The sequence below is a fragment of the Sebastes umbrosus genome, chromosome 19 (assembly GCF_015220745.1).
Source record: "Sebastes umbrosus isolate fSebUmb1 chromosome 19, fSebUmb1.pri, whole genome shotgun sequence".
Lineage (NCBI taxonomy): Eukaryota > Metazoa > Chordata > Actinopteri > Perciformes > Sebastidae > Sebastes > Sebastes umbrosus.
This window is the reverse complement of record NC_051287.1, coordinates 10,624,676-10,651,178: the sequence shown is the minus strand read 5'-3', so window position 1 is coordinate 10,651,178 and position 26,503 is coordinate 10,624,676. Positions and strand designations below refer to the sequence as shown.

Sequence of the window (26,503 nt, the reverse complement as noted above, 5' to 3'; positions counted from 1 at the left end):
GAGACCAACAGTCAACACTGATATAAAACATCTCACATTGGAGAGGCTTGGACTGGCAAATATTTGATATTTATTTGCTCCATGAAGTATAAGACACAAAATTGCTTAGAAATTGACGACTCGTTTCAAGGCCAAACTCAGCTAAGAGCTTCTACAGTTGCCATAGCGAGAACTTTGTTTTGTGCCCGCTCAGCAGAGCTCTCCGTCCGACTCACGCTGCTGAGTCACCAGAGGCCTGCGAGTTCCACTCGTCCGCCCCCTCGCTCTTCAAACCTCCCACCTTCTCGCTCAGCCTCGAGCCCAAACAATGCGGCGATGCTCTCCACACAACGCGTCCTCGTTCATTATGAATGGACTGACTTTGCAAAACTCTGTTAACATAACACTCATAAGTGATCAGTTGCTGTTGCTGTTGAGTGAAACAGCATCTTTTTTGCGCTATTGTTGTTTGATCTGGGCTTATTCATAAGGGTTATTAATGCTGCTCGGCTCAGACAGCTTAAACGTGGATTTCCTCGGCGGTGATGCAGAGCTATTCACGCAGCGCTTCTGTCAACCTTTTAGCTTGATTTATGGTGACAAGAATTGCGGCGCACGAAGAGAGTAAATCCATGCTGTTCTACATTTGACAGATTAAGATGTTTTTAGTTGTTTTGAGTGTGAACTCTAGCACAGTGGATGTGAAATCATTGCACTAATGTGTTATTAATGCATTAACTTTGACAGCCCTAGTTTGGAGTAATAGTTTTTGGACTGCTTAACAAAGTCACATCTGCAGTCAATGACAGTCTAAGGTGTTCTTGGTATCTTCTTTGATGATGCTCTGCCAGCTCTGCTTTTTTTTTTTTTTACTTTTTGCCATTTTTTTCTCATCTTCATCCTCTTATCTATACCTTTAGACACCTGGATAAGTCCGTTTAAGCCCCATCTCTACCAGGACCTGTCTCTTTACCAATATTGCATGCTCCTACAGCCTGGAGCACCATTGATCTGTGTGTGTGTGTGTGTGTGTGTGTGTGTGTGTGTGTGTGTCTTTGAGCATATGCCTGTGTGTGTACGCTCACGCACAGCACATGTGAATACGTTCCAACTGGGTGCGCGCTGATACACACATGTGCAAACTCCCTGTGACACGCAGGCGTAGTCACACATTAGTGAGCAAACCCATGTATGGTGATTTTAGCGTGAAATGCGACAGGTCATGGACATGGCTGCAGCGCATTGGCAGGTGTTGACCAGGCTGACGCGATCTATAGAGTACAATTTGCACGTATTAACCACTGTTGCCCCTTTTCCCTTCAAGGAGCACAGGTTCAGATCAAATCAATGTTCAAGGTCCTAAAGCTAAATAAGCTCTAAAATTGATCTGTATGCACATATTCTTGTCAATAATTCATATTGATAGTTGTAGGAAATGTGTGGAAATCTGCCAAACTTTTTCCTATAAAACCTTTAGCATCTGCATTTTGTTAAGCTTACCCACAAGTTCAATCTGTGACGTAAGTAGTGACTGTACATATAGTGTGTGAGCTGAATGACCTCCGCAGGCTTACAGCCATTTTTTGCCTGGCACTGATGGTGAATGGGGTCTTTGGGTCAGCAGTGTGGCACTCTCTCTCTCTGGCCCTCAGGCCAACCCGGAGGCTTTTCTTGTTTGGACATACGCAGTGAAATCCCCTGTAATCAAGCAGCTGGAAGGTCCGCTTTGAGGGGATTTAGTGTAATGTGGCAGGTGCCAGTCTGACTGCAATCAGGATTTACACAGGCCCCCGCTCCTGATGGCGTTCAGCAACTTTAACACGAGCTTATGCTCGGAGACTAATCACAGTCATTTATGTGGTTTCGAACTCAGGGTGTGTCGTAGACAATGTACACAAGAACCCATTAGAGATGTACTGTGTGAACGTATTCTCATACAACGGTTTGTAGGATATCTTACGAAAAAGTTATTATTCCTTTTTCGTTCGTTTTCCTACGAATTTCCAGGCAGCAACACACGTCAATTTCCGCTATTTACATGCATACAGTCTTTTCAAAATAAACTTCCGTCTTTAGAGGAAACAACTTCATTATGTTTAGGCAAGAAAACTACTTAGTTAGGTTTAGGAAAAGATCAACTTGGTTAGGATTACGCAAAAAAAGTCCAGTATATTTTGACCCACCCATCTACCCCGACTTCCTCCCTTCATTGCGTTCGCCGCTCTATATATTTGCTGATTGACAATTATGTGGATTAGATACAAATTAATTTAGTTATTTATTCATTTTTATTTCTTTTTAATTTCATTATTAATTTCTTCATTTACCACCATTTTGACCATTTTAATATTCAGATATTTTGCAACACTCTTAAAGCTAGGGTTGGTTGTGTTCTTCAAAAAAATATTTGTGTTATATTGGTTGAAATTATCTTGCATTCCGACAGCAATCAATAAATCAAATGCTCTGACAAAAAAAGTGTATTAACAATAGCCATGTTTGTTGTTTATGTTCATTACGATATGTTCGTAATGATAATTTTGGAGGAGTGGCTTTGGAAGGAGGCCTGAAGGGATGGGCTGTCAGTGTGGCTGACTTTCTGACTTTCTCTCTAGATTAAGGTACTTTTGGAGCCAGTTCTGCTAGCTACTTTTATTGGAAAAGAGACAGCGACACTGGGCTGGGTTTTCCAGTTGGATAATTTTTAAAATCTAGTTTACTGTTGCTAGTTTGTCAATATTACAGACCCTACCTTTAAGTTTAGGACTGTGGATAGTTCTTGTCATCCGTGCATTTCTGTGATTGACTGTCTTTTAATGTCTTAATGTTATTCATTGCTTTAGTGTTGTTGTAGTTTTGTATGTTTTAATGTTTGTCTTAAAGTGCTTTTCTTTTCTTTTTGCTTATTTGTAGCACTTGCAAAGCTGTGTAAACAAATCTGTAGGACCACCTTGTGTGAGTACAGGTTGAATAATTTGAATAAATAAAAGAAAGTCCCTCAGGGTGTAAACGTAGGTTACGTGCAAGCACCTCTACTTTGCTTTATTGAATGTGTAATATTTTAGACTTTTATGTGTGTGCGTAATAGAGAAAAAGAAACTGTGAAAGGGAGAGAAAAAGAGGCTGAGCCAAAAGAAAAAAAAAGAGAGAATAAGAGAAGGCTTGTAAAAGATATAAACTCCCGGAGGCAGTGGGACAGTGGGACACACACACACACACACACACACACACACACACACACACACACACACACACACACACACAAGAGGACGGGCTCAGCCGTCCCTCCTCTGTCTGTCTATTATTGATGTTGGGCACGCAGGGTTCCCACTCGAGCCATCTGTTCTCAGCTCTCCCACTCCATGCCCCTTTCGCTTCATGCCTACCACGTTGGCACGCTGGCATAAGCAGAGCAATGCTGTCTTATCAAAGTGTGAACACTTCATAAATATCTCACACTATCAGGGAGTTAGCTGATGGAGGATGAAGCCAAGAGAGAAAGATGAGGGGGAGAATAAGCATAGCAGTAATGCGTTGAATTTTTCATTAATTCAGCCTCTTTGTTGGATGACTTCCAACACTTGCATTGATTTGCGGTGCGAGATATAATCATGTCATGACTGCATCAGCTATAAACAGAATTGGCGTCGGGGTGTGGTTTGTGATGGACTGTCAATGGTCCTCTCGTGCATGTATTCAGATCGTAATCAGATCACGGCCCCGCCCTCCCACTTTTAATAGCATATGGCTGCAAGTTTCATTGGATTTGACTCGTAGTTGATGACCGTGCATATTCAGTCGAACCCGGTTGCCAGGGGTAACGAGGCCCTTCAGGTCTTCTGATTGGCTGCGGGGTTGTCACATGAGGCTCCACTTGGCCCCAGCTGGGGCCACATGTGGCGATTCTGGAGATGTGAGGGTGGCGTGTGTTTGCAAACACTCGGCTTCGTCTCGCAGTTAATCCATAGATGCAATCTTAATCCCTGCACACACACACATCCGTGCACATGTGCAGTAAATGGATCGTAAATGTTGCATGTCAGTCTCACGCAAAAACTGCAAGCATCAGTGAAGCTGTCTGACTTAACACGTGTCTTCAATTACATCCCTTTGACTGACAGAAAGGGTCAGATATGGGTGAGGGCATGCCAGAGGCTGATGGGTGGTGATCAAGGTAAGACATTGGTTCGGGGCTTTAGAACTCTAAGCTATCACTCCATCGTGTGACTTGTCTTTTCCATATTCCTAGAGGGGTGGAAGAAGCTTTATTCTCTGGCTAGCCCCAGAGTTAAGACCCCCTGGGGAGTACGAGATGAGAGGGAAATTAATAATGTGTAGAGACTCAAAGGCTTTGACTGAACCAAAGGATCAGAAGAGGGTGAAGCGAATGTATGAGAGGCAGAAAGGGAAACAGAAACACGGGGCAGAGAGAGAGAGGAAAGCACAATCAGGCAGATGGGCCACCTTTGAGAAAGAGGAGTAATATTATGAGACAGTTAAAATAAGTCAGTTCCAAAAAAAGTGTTTTATAAAGGTTATCAGCTAAAGGGATACTCCACTGAACATCTTTTGAGTATCACTCACACAGGCGGCACTTCTAGGTAGTTATTTGGTCCTTTAAGTGGTTGGATGAAATCAAATAATAGCCCTGTATTCACACCAGTGGGAAAAGTGAAGCCAATGGGGTAGTGCATTTAACTTGCACTCTTTCTAATAGCCAGCAGGGGGCGACTCCTCTGGTTGCAAAAAAAGAAGTCTGATTGTATAGAAGTCTATGAGAAAATGACCCTACTTCTCAATTGATTTATTACCTCAGTAAACATTGTAAACATGAGTTTATGGTCTCAATCGATAGTTTCAAGTTTTCTTCAATCCAGCATGATGTTCATTTAGTAAATTATGTTCCCATTTAGAGTAAAACAGACCACAAAGCAGATGATGCTTTAGGGCGTGGCTACCTTGTGATTGACAGGTACCAGGGCGTTGTCCGGTCTGGGATTTGTGTGTGTTTTCAGTTCATGAAAGATAATTGTAACCTTTCTGGTTGCCAATAAATACCTTATTCAGCGTTCAGTAGCTACACCCTTTCGTGTCACTTCTCGTTGCAAATAACGAATATGGCGACGGCCAAAATGACAAACTCAAGGGTTCAAAACCATAGTCCACAAACCAATGGGTTATGGTGACTGTACCACTACTTATATACAGTCTATGATTCACACTTACTTTGTCTGTAGTGAAACTGTAGCTCTAAATAAATAGATAAATTAGAAATGTAATTGTCATTTTAGGCATTTGTCACAGTGTGAGGACAAATTGTTACTTCCTCAGTTGTCCTGAAAACAGATTGCAAATTAACATTTCTCCTTCCAGTCTAGATGGAGTCACGGACAGCACTGCCAGTGTTGAGATGTATTTTTCACATTGTGGCGTGTGAGCCTAACATGAACTAAAAATGAGAACAAACCTCTCAATGTTAAGGAAACTGGAGATTTAATATTACAGGACTTTACCCTGTGATGTGTGAACGTCACGCTAGCATGCTAAGTGTTGGCACACTCTCTCTCCAGGCTGTGCACGCTTTGGCCCTGCTGTGACCTCTCTGGCTGGAAGCCAGCGGCTCCTTTTATCCTTTGAACCTGGATAAACCTGGCTGAAACCAGCTGTGTTTAGCCGGATCTAATCTCACTACGCAGCATTAAATATTGATTGCTATTAAATACTGAATTTATCCATCCATCCATCCATCCAGCTGTTTAATTCACATTTGTTTATTTTTAAATTAGACCCTTCCACAAAGACAATGCAGGATGCATTGCAAAAAAAGATAGAGCTAATAATGCAACTGGGGTAGTGTGCCATATGTGATCCCTCCCTGCAGCATGGCCAGGTGGGCAGCGTGCCACCCAGCAGCACAATAGGTTTATCCACAGTGATTTATTAAACACCCTAACCATTGGCTAAACAGACATTGGGCTAAATGATCATCTATTCGTCCCTGCTCTCCTCTCCGTCTTTGTCTGTTTCTCTTTCCTTTTTGTTCTCTATCTAAAAAAGTGCAGTTAGAATATGTTAAGGAGGTGTGTAATGGTAGACCGGCTCCATATTGGAACCATCAAGCATGAACACGACTGCCTATTACACGGGTCTTTAGCGACACCGGCGAAATAACCCCTTATCATGCTGTCGAGCAATAGCCCCGTCGAGGTTTCCCCTCCGCTGAGTGGTTAGATGTAAATGAACGAGATGTATACGTACTCCATAGCGGTGCCCCGTGTAATCTCTCCGCTCTCCACAACTGATTATGTTAAACACGAGAACAACTTGAATAGAGAGAGAGTTAAAAAGGTTTTGGTCAAAAGTGCTTCAACGCAAAGTACCCGCCGTCCTAAAGTGGCGGTCTTCTCTTCACAACAGCCATTAGCGCATCTCGAATGTTAAATACCATAAGCGCTTGAGATGCTGCATTGTGTGTTTAGACAAGAGGGAGTTTGATGAGAGGCTGTAGATGATACACCTGCCGAGGAAGAGGGGTTGAGATAACAATTTTCGCCTCCCTGTCGAGGAGACATCTGGCATCGCCACGGCGATGCAAGCCGAAATACACCCAGGAGTGGGTAATGAGGCGTAGGAGACAGGGTTTGTGTTTTGGTGTGTGTGTGTGTGTGTGTGTGTGTGTGTGTGTGTGAGTGAGTGTGTGTGTGTTATGGTGGTTCCCTCATCTTCCTGAACTAGCCTCTGTAGACTCTGCAAGCACGCCATCTGTAGTCCTCAGCCATAAGCCCACTTGCGTGTGACTCGTAAACGGCGTTAAATCAGCTTAAATACAAGCACATTTAACCTTCTTCTACTACAAAACCAAAAAAAGGAGAAAGTAAACTACAGAAAACAAGATTGAAGGTAAAATAAGGAACATTTGTGTGTGTGTGTGTGTATTAGTGTGTAATATAACCAGCTATCCGTGACTGTGCACCACATGGCTTTGAATGTCACCATTAACATGGTGGCCTGCATTAATGTTTACACACAGTCCTTCGTGAGCTGCATACGCCTGAGAGGGGTTGCTAAGAAACGTGCAAGTAATGTCCAATAATCACCCCCGAAGAACAGTGATCGTGAACCGAAATGGAATTTATTTTTCTTCTTTTAACTGGTAGCACATATAAAGTAGTTTGATAATGGCTGTTCCTCTGTGGCAGATATTACTTTGTAGTTGATTGTTGTCTGTAACGATCTGTTTTTTTAGTTATGATGAGTTATGATTAGTTTTTTGTTGCTTTTATAGTTAAGTGTTGCATTGACTGTTTATCTTTTTGTTACTTTTAGTTATTTTTGTAGTTGAATGTTGTCTCTGACAATTTGCTTTTATTACAATACTTTTATAATTAAATGTTGCCTTTGCGCTTTGTTACTTTTAATAACTTTTAGTTAATTGTTGTCTCCGGCAATTTGTTTTTGTGACAATACTTTTATAATTAACTGTTGTCTTATATTTTTGTTACTTTTAGTTATTGTTGATTGTTGTCTTTAATGATATGTTTTCCAGCAATTTTTTGTGGTTGATTGTTGTCTCAGATTATTTTTTTTTTGTTGCTTTTATAGTTAATTGTTGCCTTTGTCTGTTTATGTTTTTGTTACTTTTAGTTATTTTTGTAGTCCCTGTTTTTGTTACAATACTTTTATAGTTGATTGCAGCCTTTGACTGCTTATCTTTGTGTTACTTTTAGTTATTATTGATTAATAGTTGCCCCTGATGGTTTGTCTTTTAGTGACTGTTATAGTTGCTTGCTGCCTTTGATTGCTTATCTTTTTGTTACTTTTGTTGCTGACTGTTTTTATTGTTATTTTACTGTTTTGTTTGTGTTGCACTGATCCCCATTAGCTTCCCCAAAGTGTTTAGTAATCCCGGAGTCTGTCTTAAATAACACAGAACGATAACAGTATCAATGAAACGAGAAAGGCAGAAGCAGCATCTTAAATTAAATGAATTGATCTTGCAAATAAAAATGGTAAACACTAAAGAATGATATGCTTATCTGTCTCTTTATCTTTGTTTATTTCAGGTAATCTCCGCTCTGTCGAGGATCTCCCACCACAGCATCGCACAAATCAAAGGCATCAGGTACGTGTCTCATTTGTATCTCTCTCATTTATCATTTGAACAGCCAAAGCACTCAAGAGTATCGGTGTGAAAGAAACCATTTGGGTGATTGTATTTCACATTTACTTGTAGGCCTATATGAAGATGGAGGTGGCCATTAACATCTGCTGCTCATTTACAAGTCAATTTACATTTTTAGGTAATTAGCTGCAGCTTTTAGCCATTGTTATCTTGCAGGGAACACAATAACCCACAACACATTTCCATCTGTCACTCAAACAGTACCGCAGTATACTATTACAGTACTATCTGAGTCAGAATACTACATTGTAAACAGGGGTAGTCATTTCTCACAGGTAATGGTGAAGCTGAGAGAATCCTTCAGACTGCTTTATCAGGCCTGGAATGGGCTGCTGATTTCTCTTCATTTGCTCAATCTGCGTGGAGCTTGGTGGTTCACCAGCGCCACATAAAAAGTAATTTTATCCGTCTGAGTAATAATGAGTAGATGGAGCGCGCCCATTAGGAGCCATGCCAGGAAGTGAAGGGAGGAGAGAGGGTGAGTGACGGAGAGAGACAGAGCACAGGTCCCTTGCCATTAATAAAGACAACACAGCCTGCTGACTGCTGGCTAATTCACAGCATGTCCACACTGACCATTTTGCTGTGAGGTGTCAAAACCACGGCTCATTGGACCTCACTGTAAATCACCCTTTCTGATTCTGAGTTACCTTAATCCCAGTAATCAGAATATTAAGGGTAGACCCCGGTCACCATGAAACTTCCCCAGTTGATTACTTACATAAACCTATTATCTGTATTACAAGTTTTCTCAAATTTAAATATGTAAATGAGGCATTATGTAATGCTTACTTTAGGAGAAATCTAGTGACGCAAATACACAAATAGTAGTAAAATAACCACCTAAATGTGTGTTTTGGATGTTTTCTTTCCACTAATCTGAAAGTAGATGCCTGAATTACTTAATTAAATTATAAAGTATTATTCAAGTTCAGATTCCCAATCTGTGGGTCAGAGATGACAACCCAGATGGTTATGAATCTAGCTTTATCACAAAAGGAATATTACGTTTTCAGAAGCCTGGATTCCAAAAGACCAACTGTCCTTCAACTGAAGGACAAGCACCTGACTACTGAAGTGTCCTTGAACAAAACTACAAATTCCTTTCATCCCCGAGGGTTACCCTGACCTCTTACCCTTGCTTTGGAGGTGAAAACACGCCTGCCTTATGGGGATCAATACAGTATGACTTTAATAAGTAAGGTCACATTTGGCTCTTGGCCTGAGCAAGAAAGCATTTATTAAGGTAATTAGATGGTACACTGAACTACATTCCCTCAAGGGGAAGTGTCAACACAGGAACTGCAAAGCCAAAATGACCTTACTATACATTGGTATATAGATAATTAGTCATTGGTAATCAATCATACTTTAATGACTAAAAAAAAACATATTACATTACATTTTAAAAATCATTTTTAATGTAAAACGTAACTTTTATCGGAAGAGTGTGACAGACAATGATACAAACTTTACATTTGTTCTGAAAATAGTTTACATTTTGCTTTTGCCACCTTCGACAAATGTGCATGTCCCCGTTGAGTTCAGTGTGCATTTGGTGTAGGAGGTGCACTCCCCTTGTGTGTGTTGTTGAATTTTAAAACAAGTCCAGTAATAACTAAAAGGAAATACTAAAACTATTCTTGCCTTCTGATGAATGCAATTATTCCCTCTCCCTCTAGCTGTGGTTTTCCAGGAAACCACAGCTAGAGGGAGAGGAAATTTCTCGGTCTCTTAGCTTGCTGCATGTTCCATCCCTTTCACCAAGGACTCATCTTCTTCAACTTCCCTTTATTTTGTGCTCGGCAGTACACGTGCAATTGCCTTGTTTGAACTAGAGTGGCTTCCTGTGGTTTTTTATGGTAGGGAGACATCTGTTAGGGGTCGAACCGTACAAATTTATGGATCAAAACAATGAGCAGCAGAGTAAAGTTGTTAATTCTCAGTGGTAATGGCAGTAAGTGCATATTCAGTGTTAATATCTAACACAGTGCTTAATGGAGCTTTAAAGGTGCTAAAATCCAAAATTCAGAGCATGTGTGATTGAAGGATTGCCTCCACACGACTCTGAGTCATCGGCATCGGAGACTGACATACCTCTCTTGCTTTACTTTTGGACGGACCGGGGACGGCATGTCAGTATATGTCAGTCAGTATATGCGTAGTGTTCTTTCAAAATAAACTTCCGTGTTCACAGTAAGTTAGGTTTAAGCAACACAAGCACTTAGTTAGAGTTAGAAAACGGTCGTGGTCGACGTTAACTTCACTGACTAGTGACTCACGTGACTCACAGGGCTGACGATAGGAAATAACTCACGTGAATAACGACTGACGTGACAAAATAAGTCAACGTTACTTTTAGTTTCACACGGGACACAAACACCGATCTCCTGGTTGAAAGTCTCCTGTGAAAGTGTTTGTTTGACCCATCCACCACCGCTCTCATGCTTTTAGTACTATGCCACTTGTTCTGACTGTCGAATAACGCCTTAGGTGGGTTTACATTGGAGTTAGTTGAAAGCCCGGTTCGTCACGATTACAACACAGAGGAAGAGCGACTTCATTCTCTGCTTAGGACGCCATTACTCCACTCTATCTTAACATAGCAAATAGTTATTTGCTACTATATTAATGCTCTGAATTTCGAATTTAGCACCTTTAAGCATTAGTCCGTCTCTTACTGCTTTCACTATAGGATTTGTAGATGCGCACATGGGCATATGACAAATGCGTAATGACGTCCTAGGCCATACTGTATGACAGTATGAACAGGATGCTGCTATCAAGCAGAGCACTTATACACAACATAGATGTTCACTGACCCCAATTGGCCTTTCTAAAGGGTCTCCTCACCCGCTTCTTGGTAATTCTGCCCAAGGCAAGGTCAGCTGCATTCAAAGGTCACAAGGACCTGACAGATCTCTTCTGTCTCGCTTCACAGCCCCTGTCAACTATGAACAAGCCTGACACATGCTATAACTCATTTAAACGTATACCCTACCAGACATGCAAGTAGTGTATGCCCTCCAGGTCTACTTATGCAATAATGTGGTCATGTATAACACCTTTCAGAATAAGATTATAAAGGGTTTATTGTTTCAGTTCAACTCCACGTGTCACAGGATGTTGTCTGTGTCTCTGAACACCTTCAGAGGGATACTCCCGAGATTTAGAATTGCATTTCTATAAAGTTGGAAGGTTTGTGAGAAAAAAAGTAGTTAAAATTGAAGCAGCAGAGGCCAGATGGATGTACTGATCTTCATGTGTGAAATGTCTTAATTGACGGGGTGCCCCATTTAGAGGCTAATAGGGAAGAACATATTGTATAAAGGAAAGCGATTTAAATGATCTTTTCAGCTTTAGTTCCTCAGACTGGAAGTCTCGATGCCCAGACAATAACCCCACAGTCTCCGATCATTTATGTGCAGACACCACATTAGGCCATCCATTGTGTTTTCGAAGGGCCAGAGAGTTCCTCACTGTGTTGGGTAACATTGCCACAGGCATGTCCATTGACCTTCTGTTGAAGCCAATTGATCTCGTCTTTGATGTGTGTTCGCTGTAATCGTCAGCATCGATAGTTCAAGTCTCAGTCACTGTGTCAGCATTCCAGCCCAAGTTGGGAAATGAAAGCATTGTTTTGCATGCTCCTCGGCACGTCTAGAGACACACTAGACACACCATCAGATATTTATCTGCACAGTACACTCTCTTCTCCTTCGTCTTGTCATCTCTACTCTGTTTTATGCTGACGTCCATGTGGACTCTGTAACAAGCTTGAATTGTTCTCCTCTTTTTTCAACATTCCCAATATTTATTTTCCCCCAACTCAACATCTTTTGACTTTTTCAAATCTCTCTCACTCTCTTACTATCCATCTTACGTAATACAGATGAGTCTGAGTCTATAACAAAAAATTAAGATAAGCTTGCTTTCAATTGTTTCTGGTAGGTTATCTCTGAGTCTGTAACATGAGGCCAATGCGGAAGTGCCTGGAACTTGCATTCTTTCTAATAGTCAGCAGGGAGCGACTCCTCTGGTTGCAAAAAGAAGTCTGATTGTATAGAAGTCTATGAGAAAATGACCCTACTTCTTACTTGATTTGTTACCTCAGTTAACATTGTAAACATGAGTTAATGGTCTAAAATGCTACTTTTAAGCCTTCTCCAATACAACATGATGTTCATTTAGTAAATGATGAAAAAGAGTCAAATAGACCATAAAGCAGGGTATGCTTTAGGGCGTGGCTACCTTGTGATTGACAAGTCGCTACCACGGCGTTGTCCGGTCTGGGAGTTGTCCGTGTTTTGGTCTTTAACCCTTTCACAGTGTGTTTTCATTTTATGAAAAATCATTATAACCTTTTTGATCTTTTTTTTTTTATTTGGTCTGGTTGAAGAACCTCTGACTTCATTTTGTCCTTACCCCACTTCTGAAACCAAACCTACATCCTTGATACTGTCTACATCCCTTCATCTGTGAACAATTTATCGTAAAAGCTGTCAATCAAAAGTCCTAAATCCTCTTATGGTGAGGCCTCATGTTCCCATCTCTTTGTGTATCCTGGTAGTTGACCTTGTGTTTCTCACGGCTTATCTGTACAGTATAGGCCTGCGTCATCCTCCGTCCTGTTATTCAGCTGCCCCTTCCACTTATCTTTACTGTCCTCAGCTACCCTTCAACCCGCTCGCGCTTCGCTGTCCTAGTTCATCACTGATCCATGCTGTTGGAGTGTGTGTGGTGGGCTCCGGGGATCAGGGTCGTAGAGTGCGTGAGACCTCAGCTCAGCGTCAAGACAGAGAGCAGATGAGGAGGATGTTTGCTGAGGGCTTTAGATAGTCCTTTACGGTACGGGATGTAGGGTATATACTTCCCTTAAACGTGATTTTCTTTTTTTAATTAAAGCTATGTTAGACTTGTGTGTGCATGTGTAATGGTTTTGAATGACATCAAATTTAGGAGTATACTCAACTAAAACCTCACCTATTGGTGGGCCTAACTGATAATCTACACCAGAAGTGCAGCCAGTTCGGCTAACAATAAATAAATGTCCAAATAGAAGAAAAATGGTGGGTACGGCAAACATGGCGTTCTTATTTGTTGTATATTTACTCATTTACATTGCTGAAGAGTTGCAAACAATTAAAGCATAGTACATGCTGTCATAGGAATTGGGCATACAGGGCGGATTGTAAAACCCTCTTGGTTAGTCTTTCTACTGTTCCAACAATCACCAACTCTTGTTTGGTCGAAATAACTCACTAATTCACTGAGTTAGATGTGAATCTACACACAGTTTTTCCCCGCTGTCTCTCTCTCTCTGCCCGCTGAGCACCGGCTCACCTGTTCTCAAGAGAAAGACAATTAAATTAGCAAAATAAATTAAGTAAATAAATTAAAAAACAACCAGCGATGTACTTAGTCGATAGCCGATATATTCGTCCAATCGCCTAGTTAGAGCTAGGAGTGATTTCTAAACACACAAGTGAATTTGGGGCTGCAACCAATGATTATTTTCATTATTGATTAATCAGCTAACATTTAGTTGTTTAATAATTTTCTGACATTTTCATGGTTTTAATTTAATAATTTTTTCAGCTTTTTCCTGTGCTGGATTTGTGACTTGACAGCCACTACAGCTAAGAAAGTGCATTTTACAGTTGCTGCTGAAAGATGCAATTTACATTTATTTTTACTCCGCCCAGAGGTGCGATACAGTAGATGTGAATGTGTTTCTACATTGTTTTTTTTTAACATGAGGAGGTCTCCGTGCACAGCAGGAGTAGGATAAGCAGCCACACTGTCAGGAATCACTGTTTGCACTTTTCCTCCCTCCTTCCCTTTCCTCCTCCTGTCGGCACTGATCTACATCACACACATTAGCATGCAGTTATCACAATGCACATCCACTCCTCATGTTTCACTCGTGTTTGAATGCAGCGCGTGTGCTATAATGTCATTAGTAACTGTTGTGAAAAAAATTCACACATGCAAAGAAAGAGGTTCTTATTCATATGTTATTTTGCACACATCCTCCCCAGGCAAGAGCGGGAGGGTTTATGGACAGGCATGGTGCAATAAGTGGCAAAGTGCACTAGCTAGCTCGAGCTCCAGCGATTTATCGACCCCTGCAGAAACAGAGCCGTGTCATGGGACGTGAAACTGCTCCGACCAACTCCGACCATTTGAGCTGCGTTCACAATTAACGGCTACACTGTTGTTCCGCTGTTCGACAATAGCTGATCAATGGGACCTGCTCACTGAGGCCTTGTCCAGCACACATTCCCTTTACGCCAGCACTGGCTTTAAGGAAGGAATGCAGATGGAATTAGACATGATACAAATCAGCCATGAAAAGGCAGGATAGTAAGAGAGACTGTTTGTCGAGTAAAGAGCTGTGTCGGAGAAGATTAGGATGTGAAATCTGGGCCGTCATGCAATGTTGTGTTCGTGTTGACCTTTATTTAACCAGAAAAGCCTAATTGAGATTATGCATCTCTTGTTCATTTGTGCCCTGGCCAAAACATGCAGGACAATTTATTTATGTTTTCTTTTTTTTTCTTTTGTGATTAATCAAATCAAACAAAAATGCACACTCCCAATCCAATCCCTCATGCCTCTCTCAAAGCCCCCTCACTACCACACGGCAGAGTGAAAAAAAACAGGTAATGCTGTATTTTAGTGGTCCATGATTTCCTTATAACTTCCTATAAGTTTCCTTGAAAGAGCTAAGTCATTTGGTAGAAATTAAATTATATATATTTAAAAAAGACTAATTTCCTTGAAGAAAAATTAAATTTAAATCCAAGTAAATATTCATTCATTGTTTTTTTTATAAATGTATTTTTTATTCTCAATAAGTAATAATAAATGTCATATTTGTACATGTTCTGCTGACACATGTAGGCCTACTGCACTAACTAAAAGACTCTCTAGGATAGGCTTGCTATTCATTGGAATTAATGAATAACAAGTGTACTAATTAACTAATGTCACTATTTGTTTTCATCTGATTAGTACCAATTTATTAGGAAATGATGGACTTGTAAAATAAAGCAATCAAAACGTAGCACCCCATAACCACAGGCGACAGGTTCAGACTCCCTTAAGGCACCCAGGGAATAGTGTTATATTAAAAATATAAATCTTTATTATTAAAAAAATATTACTTTCACAGTTAAAACACTTCAATCTGGCATGAACAGGTTGCATGGCGTTAAATAACAAATTACAGTGCAGAAGGAGCTCACAAGTTATGCGCCAGGGCGCTTACTATTGCCGACAACGTGCGGGCCCCCAACAGCGCGGGGTGGACAAAACTGACAGTTAAATCAAAACCAAACAAAAGAAATGCATCACCAAGGCAGCAGCTCACCCACTAAACCAACAAAACACAAAAAAAGTACGATGTAGCCCCTTTAATAATGGACAAAGAAAAACAGATAAACTAATAATTAAAGATAAACGAAGAAGAGAGATGGGGAAAAAGATGCTCGAAGCGACCTAACTGAACCACTTCTGACAAAGATTTGAATGGAGACATTTTGCTGTAACATAATTATCTCAATCTACCTGCTGAACACAGACAGCCTATTTGATGTGGTCGGACAAATCTCTGGATCACATCTAAACCAACAAAGAGAGCAATATTCTCCTCTTTTTTTTACCTAAAAGCATCAGTTGTACTCAACCAATACAGATCAAATACAAAAAAGCAAACACTTGAATAAGCCAAATCAGGAGGGCTGGGGGACAACATCAGCGGCAGATGATAATCAGAAATGTAAAAAGATAAACAAACACGCTTTGTATTCTCTGAATAGACATTTGATTACATAGAAAAACCATAAAAATCCAGTCTGGTTTACCGCACAGGGTATAGGCCTGAACAACATGCTTGCAGGAAAGACAATAGAGCATTATTGAATAGCCAAGAGACGGCTCATCATCGGAGTCCTGATGAAATTATAAACACAGTTCAATTACACCTGGTTGTACCATTTAGGCGAAATGAAAACGGCAGCGTTGGGCAGTGCTTGGCTCCGCAAAACAACACCGGGGTGATACATATGAGCGCACATCTCCGCAAACTACTATGTAATTAAATTTAGCCCTGCGGGACTCCATTAATAACTTATAATATAATGCACATTTCATTGGAGGGGGCCATCAGATGTGGGTGTGTTATTACGCTCTGGAGGGAAGCACCTCCTGCGCTGTGTTTCTGCTCATAACGGTGAGTGAGAAAGTAACATAAATCAGACGAGGCCGTTTTTGTATTATGATTCCTTAATAATAGTACTTGTAATTAGCTTTTGGAAATGCAGAGGTTTTAATAGAGTCAATGGGAAAGTTTGCAAAGTTAATGAATCAGAGAAGACTGTGGAGTTTGCAGGATTCTTTGCATGTTTGTGTGTGTGCGCACATGCTTCAGGGTGACCAGCTGACCTTTGACTATCTAGCTGAGCATTCATTAACTTGATGGCTGACACACTCTTTTCAGTGTGACCACTGCTTTAATTACACAAAGGCTAATTGCCGGTGTCACACTGATCCACACAGCTTGACATACACACACAAACCTGCACATATGCACAGCTCAAATGATAAGACAAACTGTTGGTTTTATTGCTTTTTACCCTCACAGTATAACCGTCACTCAGTGAGATGTTTGGCCTTCACACACCAACCGGTCACAGATGTTTGCTCTTTACGAAGACGTGGCATCGCAATATAGTGTCATCTGATCATATCTAGGTTAAATACAGTCAGCATATTTCTTATATGATTGCTTACAGAGAGTTGAATGCCTTTTATGAGAGCTTTGGTCTCTGACACTGAACTGTTCATATCACATCCCAGCTCAGTTCACAGTCAGCTACGACACACATAGACATTTTCTGTTTCTCTGTGTTCTCTCTTTCCTGCTACAACATCTTTCTTGAACTATCTAATTTGGAGACATCCATTCATTTATACTAGGGCTGTGCCTTATATCAATCATCTGCAACCACCTCTGCATACGATTGGATTGCATCCCAACCGACTTTACTGTCTCTTAGAGGCTGTAGCATGTAATGCTACCTTGTGATCTTTCATGTCTTTGTTTTTATGTGATCATTTCTAGAGTTTTTGTTTTCTGTGTTTTTTTTTCTTTCTGTTGTGTGTTTTTTTTTTCCTGGTCTCATGTTATTAATTTATGTTAACTCTGTTTCCTGTTTTATTTTGTAGGGTCACACCTCACGTGTCATGTTTTGTTTTACTTCCTGCCTTTGTGTGTTTTCCCTCCTTTGTGATTGTCTGCCCCGCCCTGATTTGTTCCACCTGTGTCTAATCACCCGGCTCTCTGTGTTGTGTGTCTCCCCTGGTTCATTGTCAGTTCATCCTTATGGGAAGTCACTAGTGTTTTCCAGTGTTTTAGTGCTCCTGGTTTGTTTTGGACTGCCTCCCGTAAGTTTATTTTTCGTCATTAAATCATTGAACACCTCCTGCTGCCTCTTCATCAAGTGTTTTCTACGTTTGGGTCCAAACCTGCTGTTCCCAAATTGTGACAAGTAATAATTGGGGAGACAAATTAGCATTATATAATCAACACACACAGCGACAACACTCATGTCACCAAGTGCTTCACATAAAGCAGTACAATTATAAAAAAAAAAATAAACATAATTAAAAAAGAAATGAAACTTGCTCCTTAAATTGTGTTGATATTCTATTAAAATATAAATGTCATTGGATAAATACCTCAGATGTTGTGAATGGATTCACTTTATTGTTGAGAATTAAAGTGAAAGGATATCAAATTCAGTCCTGCATTTACTGTTTTTAACTGATTATTAGTCAAACACGTAGGTGCAGCTTGCACCTCACTCTCCCCCATGAGCCTGAAACCATCCATTCTCCATTGCTTTCTTGAATGATGGTGAGTGTATGTGTGTGTGTGCGTGTGTGTCCAATGGCTCTTTGACCACAGGAAAACGAATCATGTGTTCAGTAGTTACATTATTCAGACGGGAGTCAAGGTCAAACTTTCAGGGCTGTTTACCGTAGCAGAAACCACTGCTGACTGCTGCCGTGTGTGGGATTTATTGCTTGAGGAGAGGATGGTGGATAGCAACAGCAGCAGAATATCACAATCATGGTGAAAACACACGCAGGCCTAAAGACTAACAACAAACAAACCAAAAAAATTGAAAGAAATGTCATAGTATAGAGGCATTTGGGTACTTTGAAAGCTGATAATGACCAATAAATTCAACAGTTTTATTCCCCAAATGGGTTTTTTTGTTTGTTTTTTTCCCAAATCTTTTTTATTTTTTGCAGAAATCATATCAAGGTCATCATAACAAGTGTCCGTGACATGAAATAAAAACATAGAAAGAGGACCCTCACCCAATGTTGGTCTTGGTCACATGAAAGAAAAAAATAAAATAAAAATAAATAAATCCATAAATAATAAAGAGCAAAAATAAAATAAAAAAATAGATTTAGCTTTAAAAAAAGAAAATTAAATGAAGTTAAGCATAACTTTAAGTAAGAGGAATTGGAATTAATGTAGGTGAGCTGCAGAGAGACATACTGGTATTAGTAATAGGCCATAATTAAAGAGGGTCATAGGAAAGGAGTAGTGAAGTTCCCTCTCTCCTCTATGAGCTCCGCTCAGGAAACCCAGTCAGTATCAGGAGTATCTTAACTAAATGTTTTTTTTTTTTCCCATAAAACATTGCACCATCCTTACAGCTTGGAGGTTAACGGAAATAGCCTGTATTATTAAAATGAATCCAGAGTATGGAGCGCTTTCGTAGCCGAGAGGTTACAGCACATTACCGCAAAATCCCAGTTTTTACTCCAGCCTTGGGACCTTTTCTGCATGTCATACCCCTCTCTATCTCTCTCTCCCCCTATTTCCAGTTTGTGTCTCTGCACTGTCAAAAAAAGGCAAAGATGCCAAAGAAATTATCTTAAAAAAAAAGCACCCATAGTATCTCTTATAAACATTACAGTGATTAGTTTAATAACACACGCTATTTCCGTTTCAGTAACTTCAGTGTGCTTGATGATTAGCGCTGATCGTGACCTCACTGATTTTAATGAGCTTCAATTCGGCACAACATTAAGCTAATAGGCTATAATTTGTAGCAATCAGCTCTTGCGAAAGAAGAAAAAAAAAACACATCATAAACACGGTTGGCCTATCGAGATCTAATCACGCACTTCACAATAATGTTTGCAGAAAGCAGATATCTTTAAAAACATAAGAAATAAATCCACCCCGTTTAATGAGCTAATTGATTAGTCCTCCATTTTTATGCCCTGCCACTTCCCAGGAGTATAATCGTGTTTGTTGACGCTGCGTGGGCAGGAATGAGAAAAGAGGACCGGGGGGAATCGTTCACATTATTGAATGATGGGCTGATATGAATGCTTTTGTTTCATAACCATAATATTTTATACAAAAAAAAAAGTGTACATATACTGTAAGTAAGTAGAGAATCTCACTTTTGCTGTGGAGAAAAAAAAAGAAAACAGCTCTAAACTTTCAATATTTCATATTATGCATTGGCCCTGAAGGTCCTTGAAAGCTGCCCAAACCCCCTGAGAGGATTTATAAGGCACCTGGCCATCCATCTGAAAAAAAAGAGGCTGTTGTCCTTCCTGAATTCCTGAGGAAGTTGGCTGTGTGGAAATGCCAGGTGTTTTTATCTGTCAGCAGCAGTGTGTTGATGTGTTTTGACAATGTTGTTTCGTGACTGATGGGGTCCTCTGTTGAATACATCTTGCCGTCGTGCTGCCAAAGTGATGGAGCTAAGAGTGACAACCTGGCAGATAGAACACGCAGTTTTCTTGACTGGTTATATTTCTACCGAGGACACTGGGCTGTGTGTACTAATATGTTGTACCCTCTCTCACTCTTCCTGTCTGTTTGTGTGTGTGCGTACCAGGCCCTTTCCGTCGGAGGACACAGCTCTGAATGAGGATGATGTGTACCGGAGCCTTGAAGAGCTGGCAGAGTAAGTATGCAGTCCACAACAAACATAAACATACACTTGTTTTTGACACTTAGGATGATGCTTTATTATTAGGGCTGTCAAAGTTAACGTGATAATAATGCGTTAACGCAAATTTGTTTTAACGCCACTAATTTCTTTAACGCATTAACGCAACTTTCCATTTTTAATTAACCTCTTAAAAACATTTCAGAGGCTGTAGCGGGCTCAGTTTTTAAAGCTAGAGTGAAGATATTGGCATCATATGAAATTAGAAAAACCAAACGAATCCAACTGTCATACTAGCTTGTTGTGAAGGAGGCAAAATAACTATATTTGCCCATTCCCACGTTGATACAAGTATTAAATATTTGATAAATCTCTCTTTATAGTACATTTTGAACAGATAAAAAATGTGCGGTTAATTTGAGATAAGCGCGATTAAATATTTTAATTGATTGACAGCCATATTTACTATCTTAAATTCATTTTCTGGAGACTTCCCCTAACCTTAACCTTAAAAAGTTGTTGTTTCCTGCTGCAAAAAGTCATTTCTTATTGTATTTTAGCTCAGAAAACGCTTTTAAACTGGGTAAGAATGCTAATGAGCTTCTCATTATGCTGCAAATAGGCCATCAAATTAATACTATATGATGACCCCGCAGACTTTTTGCATTATTGACATTTTATATCTGGTTTTAACAGTGTTTTATAATAGAAATAAATACATATGAACTGCTGTATATATAAAATTCTCCTCCCATCATGTATGTAACACACGTCTTTCGATGTTTCAAAGTGAATGGTGATTGCTACTTCTTCCAATTTCATCTAACTGCCTAATTACATAAGCGTAGAGGCCTCTGTCACTCTGCCCGTTGCCATGGTGACACCATCTCTGCCCTGGCTTCTGGTGTGGCTGCCTCTCCGCCTGCCTCTGTGGCTGTCTGCCTGGTTTGGAGTGTGTGTTGGTTTTTTTCTGGGTGTGAAAGAGAGTCGCAGGGTCTCTTGGAGTTGGCAGCGGTTCCAGCGGTGACAGCAGACGCTCAACTCAGATTAATGGAGAATAATTAGTTAACCGCTCTGAGATGGGTGTCATTCATCACAGAAAGATAGGAAGTAGGAGAGCGGGGGATAGAAAGGAGAGCATGCGGGCTGTAGATATATGCCCGCTGAATACATGATTGTGGTGTTCTTTAGGGGATGAGGGATGTGCTCTTGCTAGAGGAGAGGAGCGCCATCCAAGCAGGCTAATGCTGGATTAGAGTGCAGCTTAGCTGAACATGTACAGGTAGCCCTGCAAGCCTGAAAACCGAACTGAATTCTGCATAAAAAGGGAGCCTGAAGAAAGTAGAGGGAATACTGAAAACATGTTGATTCAAAGATTAATTTACCAAAAAAACAGGGGTGAAAAATCAATCTTTTCACCCTGTGGGCTAGAGGCATAACATAACACACACGTTTTTCTTCTGTATCGATAAAGGACGTCTTAGCATGCAAGTCTCTGTATTTACTGATGTGTTCCTAAATGCATCATGAAATATCAAAGAAGCTAAAGTTAGCTTACTTGTTCCTTATTTTACTCAAAGTACATCATAAATAAATGTCTCCCGCTTACTTCAATTTGTTAGAAAAAGTGGCAATAGCAATGGTATCCATAGCAACAAGTTTTGAAGAGTCTACCAGTAAAGCATAAAAGTAAGCTTTTGATGCTCGTAATATACTGTATTATTTCTATAGATGGTGGTTATGTCTTTAAGTTGCCTCAAACCCGCACAATCTCCTCTTTCCATTAATGGCCCTGTAACCATGGCAGCAGCTTCAATGAGCTTGAGTTCACCTGCTTTTTTTTCCTGAAATGGTCAGTGGTGTAACACGGTGCTCTTTATGTAACCTGTAGGTGCAGAGGGCTGGGTCTTATTGAATTAATCATGCTGCTCTTGACCTTTTACAAAGAACATGTATGCATTTAGTTTCATCAACGGTCAGACACATAATTGATTCATCAGCAGGTCCTGCACCTAATACAGTTGGACACACTTGGCCACACTAGCAATAAACCTGCTCTCAAAGACTTATTAATTAGCCTGAAATATTGATGCATGCATAATTTACAATGGGTGGGCATGACTGAACTGCAAGAGTGGTGGGAGAGGACAATGATGATCTTACCAGAGTAATAACAGTCAGTTTTTATGGATAGTACTATTTAAGATCAGCCCAGAGGAAGAAAATAATACAACAGGCCATATGGTATCGTAAAAAATAACAGCATGTAAGAAATAAAACAGCAATAGTGTCACCAAAAATATTTAGTGTGACAAAATAAAGCTGCATGGAAGAGCAGTATAATGGAAAACAATAAAAATCAATAAAGTGGCATCATTAAGTTCGGTGATAAGACGACGAAGGATACTAAGTGCGATGGAAAGCAATCTATAAAAATTGATTTTTGGGGTGAGATTTAAAAACCGAGATCATGCCGGTAGACCAAACGTTAAATGGAAAACTGTTCCAGCAGCCCGGGCAGCAAAAGATCGATCAACCTTTCATTGTACTCTAGGGCCACCAAAATGACTTGAACTGGTTTACCCTCAGAGGCCTCTGGGGATAGCTGGAAGATCATAACTTACTAATGTAATGATGTATTTAAAGATATAGCTAGTTTATTAGATACTTAAAGGGGAACTTCGCCCATTTTCAAAATTCATACATGTTATTCCTATGGCCTATGATAGTCCAAAAAACTATTAGCAAACATGAACAACTCTCCCAAATCCAAACACTAGAGTGCTAAAACTCAAACTTGTGATGTCATAGGGTATAAAGTTTTGAGCTTCTCTATTGATGACGAATTGGGAAAGATGTTGTAGATGACACTGAGAGCACCCAGGGGAATGTTCTGAGTATATAGGGACATTTTCTCTTTCACAACTGAGAACACTACGATAGAATAAAGCTCATTTGGGTATAAAAAAAAACCACGATAGTTTTTCCTCGCCAACATTTTTCCCAAGTTTGGAGCATTATTTAGCCTCCTTCCCAGCTTGGCCTAAAATATATGCGAGAATGTTTGTTGTTGGTTGACCGTGTATCATTTTCAAGGTTTAGTAGAGGTCACTTACCTTGCTGGGTGATATCCATATTTACAATATCATGTCAGAAGGATTCATGTCAGTTGAGGTGGATCGAGGCTTTAAGCTGTCAGTATGAGCTCACTTGTAAATGACAGCTGTAAACCGAATTGCATTGCGATAGGTGCAGGTGTATTTGTGAAGCATGCTCCGGTTTGCATTCTCCTGCACCATATCTGTTTGCAGAAGTGTCTGAGTCAGGTAGAGGCCAGGCTTCTACCTAATTGAGGTCTCCTGGGTTAATGTGGTAAACCCGATCCGTACTTCCTCCCTCTGGCTTTGTGATGTCAAGTCTTCGTGTCGTTTAACTCACAGTCCTCCCTGTCTGGAATGACTCCATCCTGGAGTTGACAAAGCATGAAATGGGGGTGGATTGGGCACAGTCGCCAAGGGACTTTTTCCTCTGTGAACGGCACACATAGATTTCCATTCCGAAGCAAACAGTGTCACCAGGCCCTTTGTGTCACTCTTGCAGTTTATTTTGCTCCATTAATCCCTCGGGCAGGTTGGTATGAAAAGTCAATAGCTTCGGAAATGGATGGAACTCAGTCGAGGCATCATTTACTGCAAGGTATTAAGTCACATACTTTTTCAAATTCAACTTTATATTACCACATGACCACACTCAGGATATACTATTTTGTAACTAGAGATGGCCAGGAAGAACATATTGATTACATTTGTCTGTCTAAAGCCGGTAGATAACTACAAATACTAAAAACCTAAGCAAAATGGATGTAACAAAATGTGTTTTTACACTATCAAAACAGATATTTCGTCAACTACAGACAAGATTTCTGTGAGGTTTGGTGGTGATTATAGACCATAGTCTCCTTGACATACCCATTGGTTTGTGGACTGCTATTTTGAAGCTTCGAGATTGTCATTTTGGCCGTTGCCCTCTTGCTTTTTTACAACCAGAAGTGACAAGAGAGTGTGGAGCTAAGTACAACTGAATGCTAAATAAGGACAACGGCGTGGTAGCGGCCTGTCAATCACAAGGTAGCCACGCATCTAAAGCATACCCTGCTTTATGGTTTATTTTACTCTAAAATGGGACCAAAATTTGCTAAATGAACATCATGCTGTATTAAAGAACACTTGAAACTAGCAATTGAGACCATAAACTCATGTTTGCAATGTTTATTGAGTAATAAATCAGGTGAGAATTAGGGTCATCTTCTACAATCAGACTTCTTTTTACAACTAGCGGTGTTGCACCCTGCTGGCTATTTAAGGCACTTTTGCATTGGCTTCACTTTTCAAAACCGGAGGTTGTCGCCTGGTATGGATAGATATTTATGCTCCCCCATCCCCTAACAATTGTGGTACCCCCTGAAACTCCCCTATAGCGTCACTATCAGTCCAAACCTTCCTTAAATACATACAGAATATCAAAATATAGAAGTATAATGCCGTGGAATATACTGGGCATATTCCTGAGAAGATAAACCCTTTTGATTTTGATGGCCACATGACCTTTCCTGTAGTGAAACACTGATGCTAAGGCATCAATCAGTATGTATCTATCAGCTGTACAGATGCAGTGTGACAGCAGCATCATCTATGTTGTTATATGCCCTGATGGCCCGAAGCGCCCCACACAATATATTACAGCTTTAACACAAAAAAAACCTTCCTGTATTGAAAACATAATATTATTTGAATGGAAACATGTAGGGCAGCGCAGCCTTTGGGGACCTATAAGTAGCTCTGTTATGGTGAGTCATACTCCGACCCTCCTCTCAACTGATGTAACTCTATGTCATTGAGGCCTGGGAGCGGAGGCTAACGGGCCGATTGCGTGCGAATACACTAGACACCCTCTGGCCTGTCACTGTGTAATCAGACAGAAAATCAGACCTAATTCATGAGTCCTCAGGACTTTGCTTCCACTTTTCTATCTCACTGATACATTGTGATGCAAACACATGCGCAAGCACACACACAAACAAAGTGGATTTAGAATGATTTATTAAGGTCCGCTAAAGCTCCAAGAGACAAAGGGACGTAAATTGTAAAATTGTGGTGCAACAGATTTACACTGGCAAGAGTTATATCCCCGCTCTTTGTCTTTCTAAGAACACACACACACACACTCTCTGAAACATTAACATTAACTATCATTACTACATGCATGAACCCTGACTACTGTCTAACATTAATCTTATTCTAACCTCGAGCTAAAAATTAAAAAAAAGAGACCGACTTTTGTCCCCAAGTAATTGTGCAAAACGTTGGAAACAATCAGGGAAAGTGAATGGGCATACGCAGTCATTAGAACAGATTCCTCTGGCTAATATTTGGAAAAATCAATGTAGACAATGCTTTAAAAGAAAAACAAATTAGGACAATGTTGTACAATGCATATGTGGGATCAACATATATAAGCAAACCCCACATCAGAGAGACTTGGGGATTAGGAAAAATAGACAATCTAAATAATGTAACGTAATAACGCGTTAACGCAAATTTGTTTTAGCGCCACTAATTTCTTAAACACATTAATGCATTTTGCCATTTTTAATTAACCTCTTAAAAATAAGATGGGCCGCCGTCGATCTTTTCGGGGATGTAGCGGGTTAGTTTTGAGGGTTTTGAAGCTAGAGTGAAGACACTGGCATTATATGAAACTAGAAAAAACCTAATGAATCCATTGGTACCAACCATGTCATACTAGCTTCTCACAAAGGAGGCTAAATAACGCTCCAAAGTTACGCACAATTTTGGTGAGGAAAAACTCGCATGGCCATTTCCAAAGGGTTATGTCAATCGATTGACAGCCCTAACATAAAAGCAATGTCAAAAGCAGGAGCTTTAAATGAAATCGCCAGTCAATAAGAACATTCTATCCAAACCTGATAAGCCCTCGGCCACATCAGTGTAATGTAGCGGTCAGTCAGTAATCATTGATGAAAAGCATTTTAAATATCTTGAATTGACTGATTGGACCAAAGGAGTATTGACCAAATAACCATCTGGGAATGAGGAAGGGGCTTAAATGTCATCACTAATCAATGGAATATTTCCATTTGACAAGTTCAGGATCAATAGATAAAGATAACAGAAACAAGCACATTTTTTTTCTTTTTTTTCTATTTTCTATACAATGTTTATTCTTAATTCTCTTCTTCTAATATTTACTACTTTATGAAGAAAAGACCCCACTCAGGCTCCAAGTCCTCCATGTTCTCCCCGGAGACATCCTTCTCCTCTTAGAT

At 40.2% G+C, this 26,503-nt stretch overlaps 1 protein-coding gene across 13 annotated transcripts in view; it reads left to right on the top strand.

Moving 5' to 3' along the window:
- vav2 (vav 2 guanine nucleotide exchange factor) overlaps positions 1-26,503 on the top strand; it is a 222,021-nt gene that overhangs the window by 156,294 nt on the left and 39,224 nt on the right. For all 13 annotated transcript variants that reach the window (XM_037753449.1, XM_037753456.1, XM_037753450.1 and 10 more), the window contains exons 3-4: positions 8,043-8,101; positions 20,104-20,172. In XM_037753449.1, coding sequence (XP_037609377.1) covers positions 8,043-8,101; positions 20,104-20,172 — 128 coding nt within the window. The remainder of the gene's footprint in view (positions 1-8,042; positions 8,102-20,103; positions 20,173-26,503) is intronic.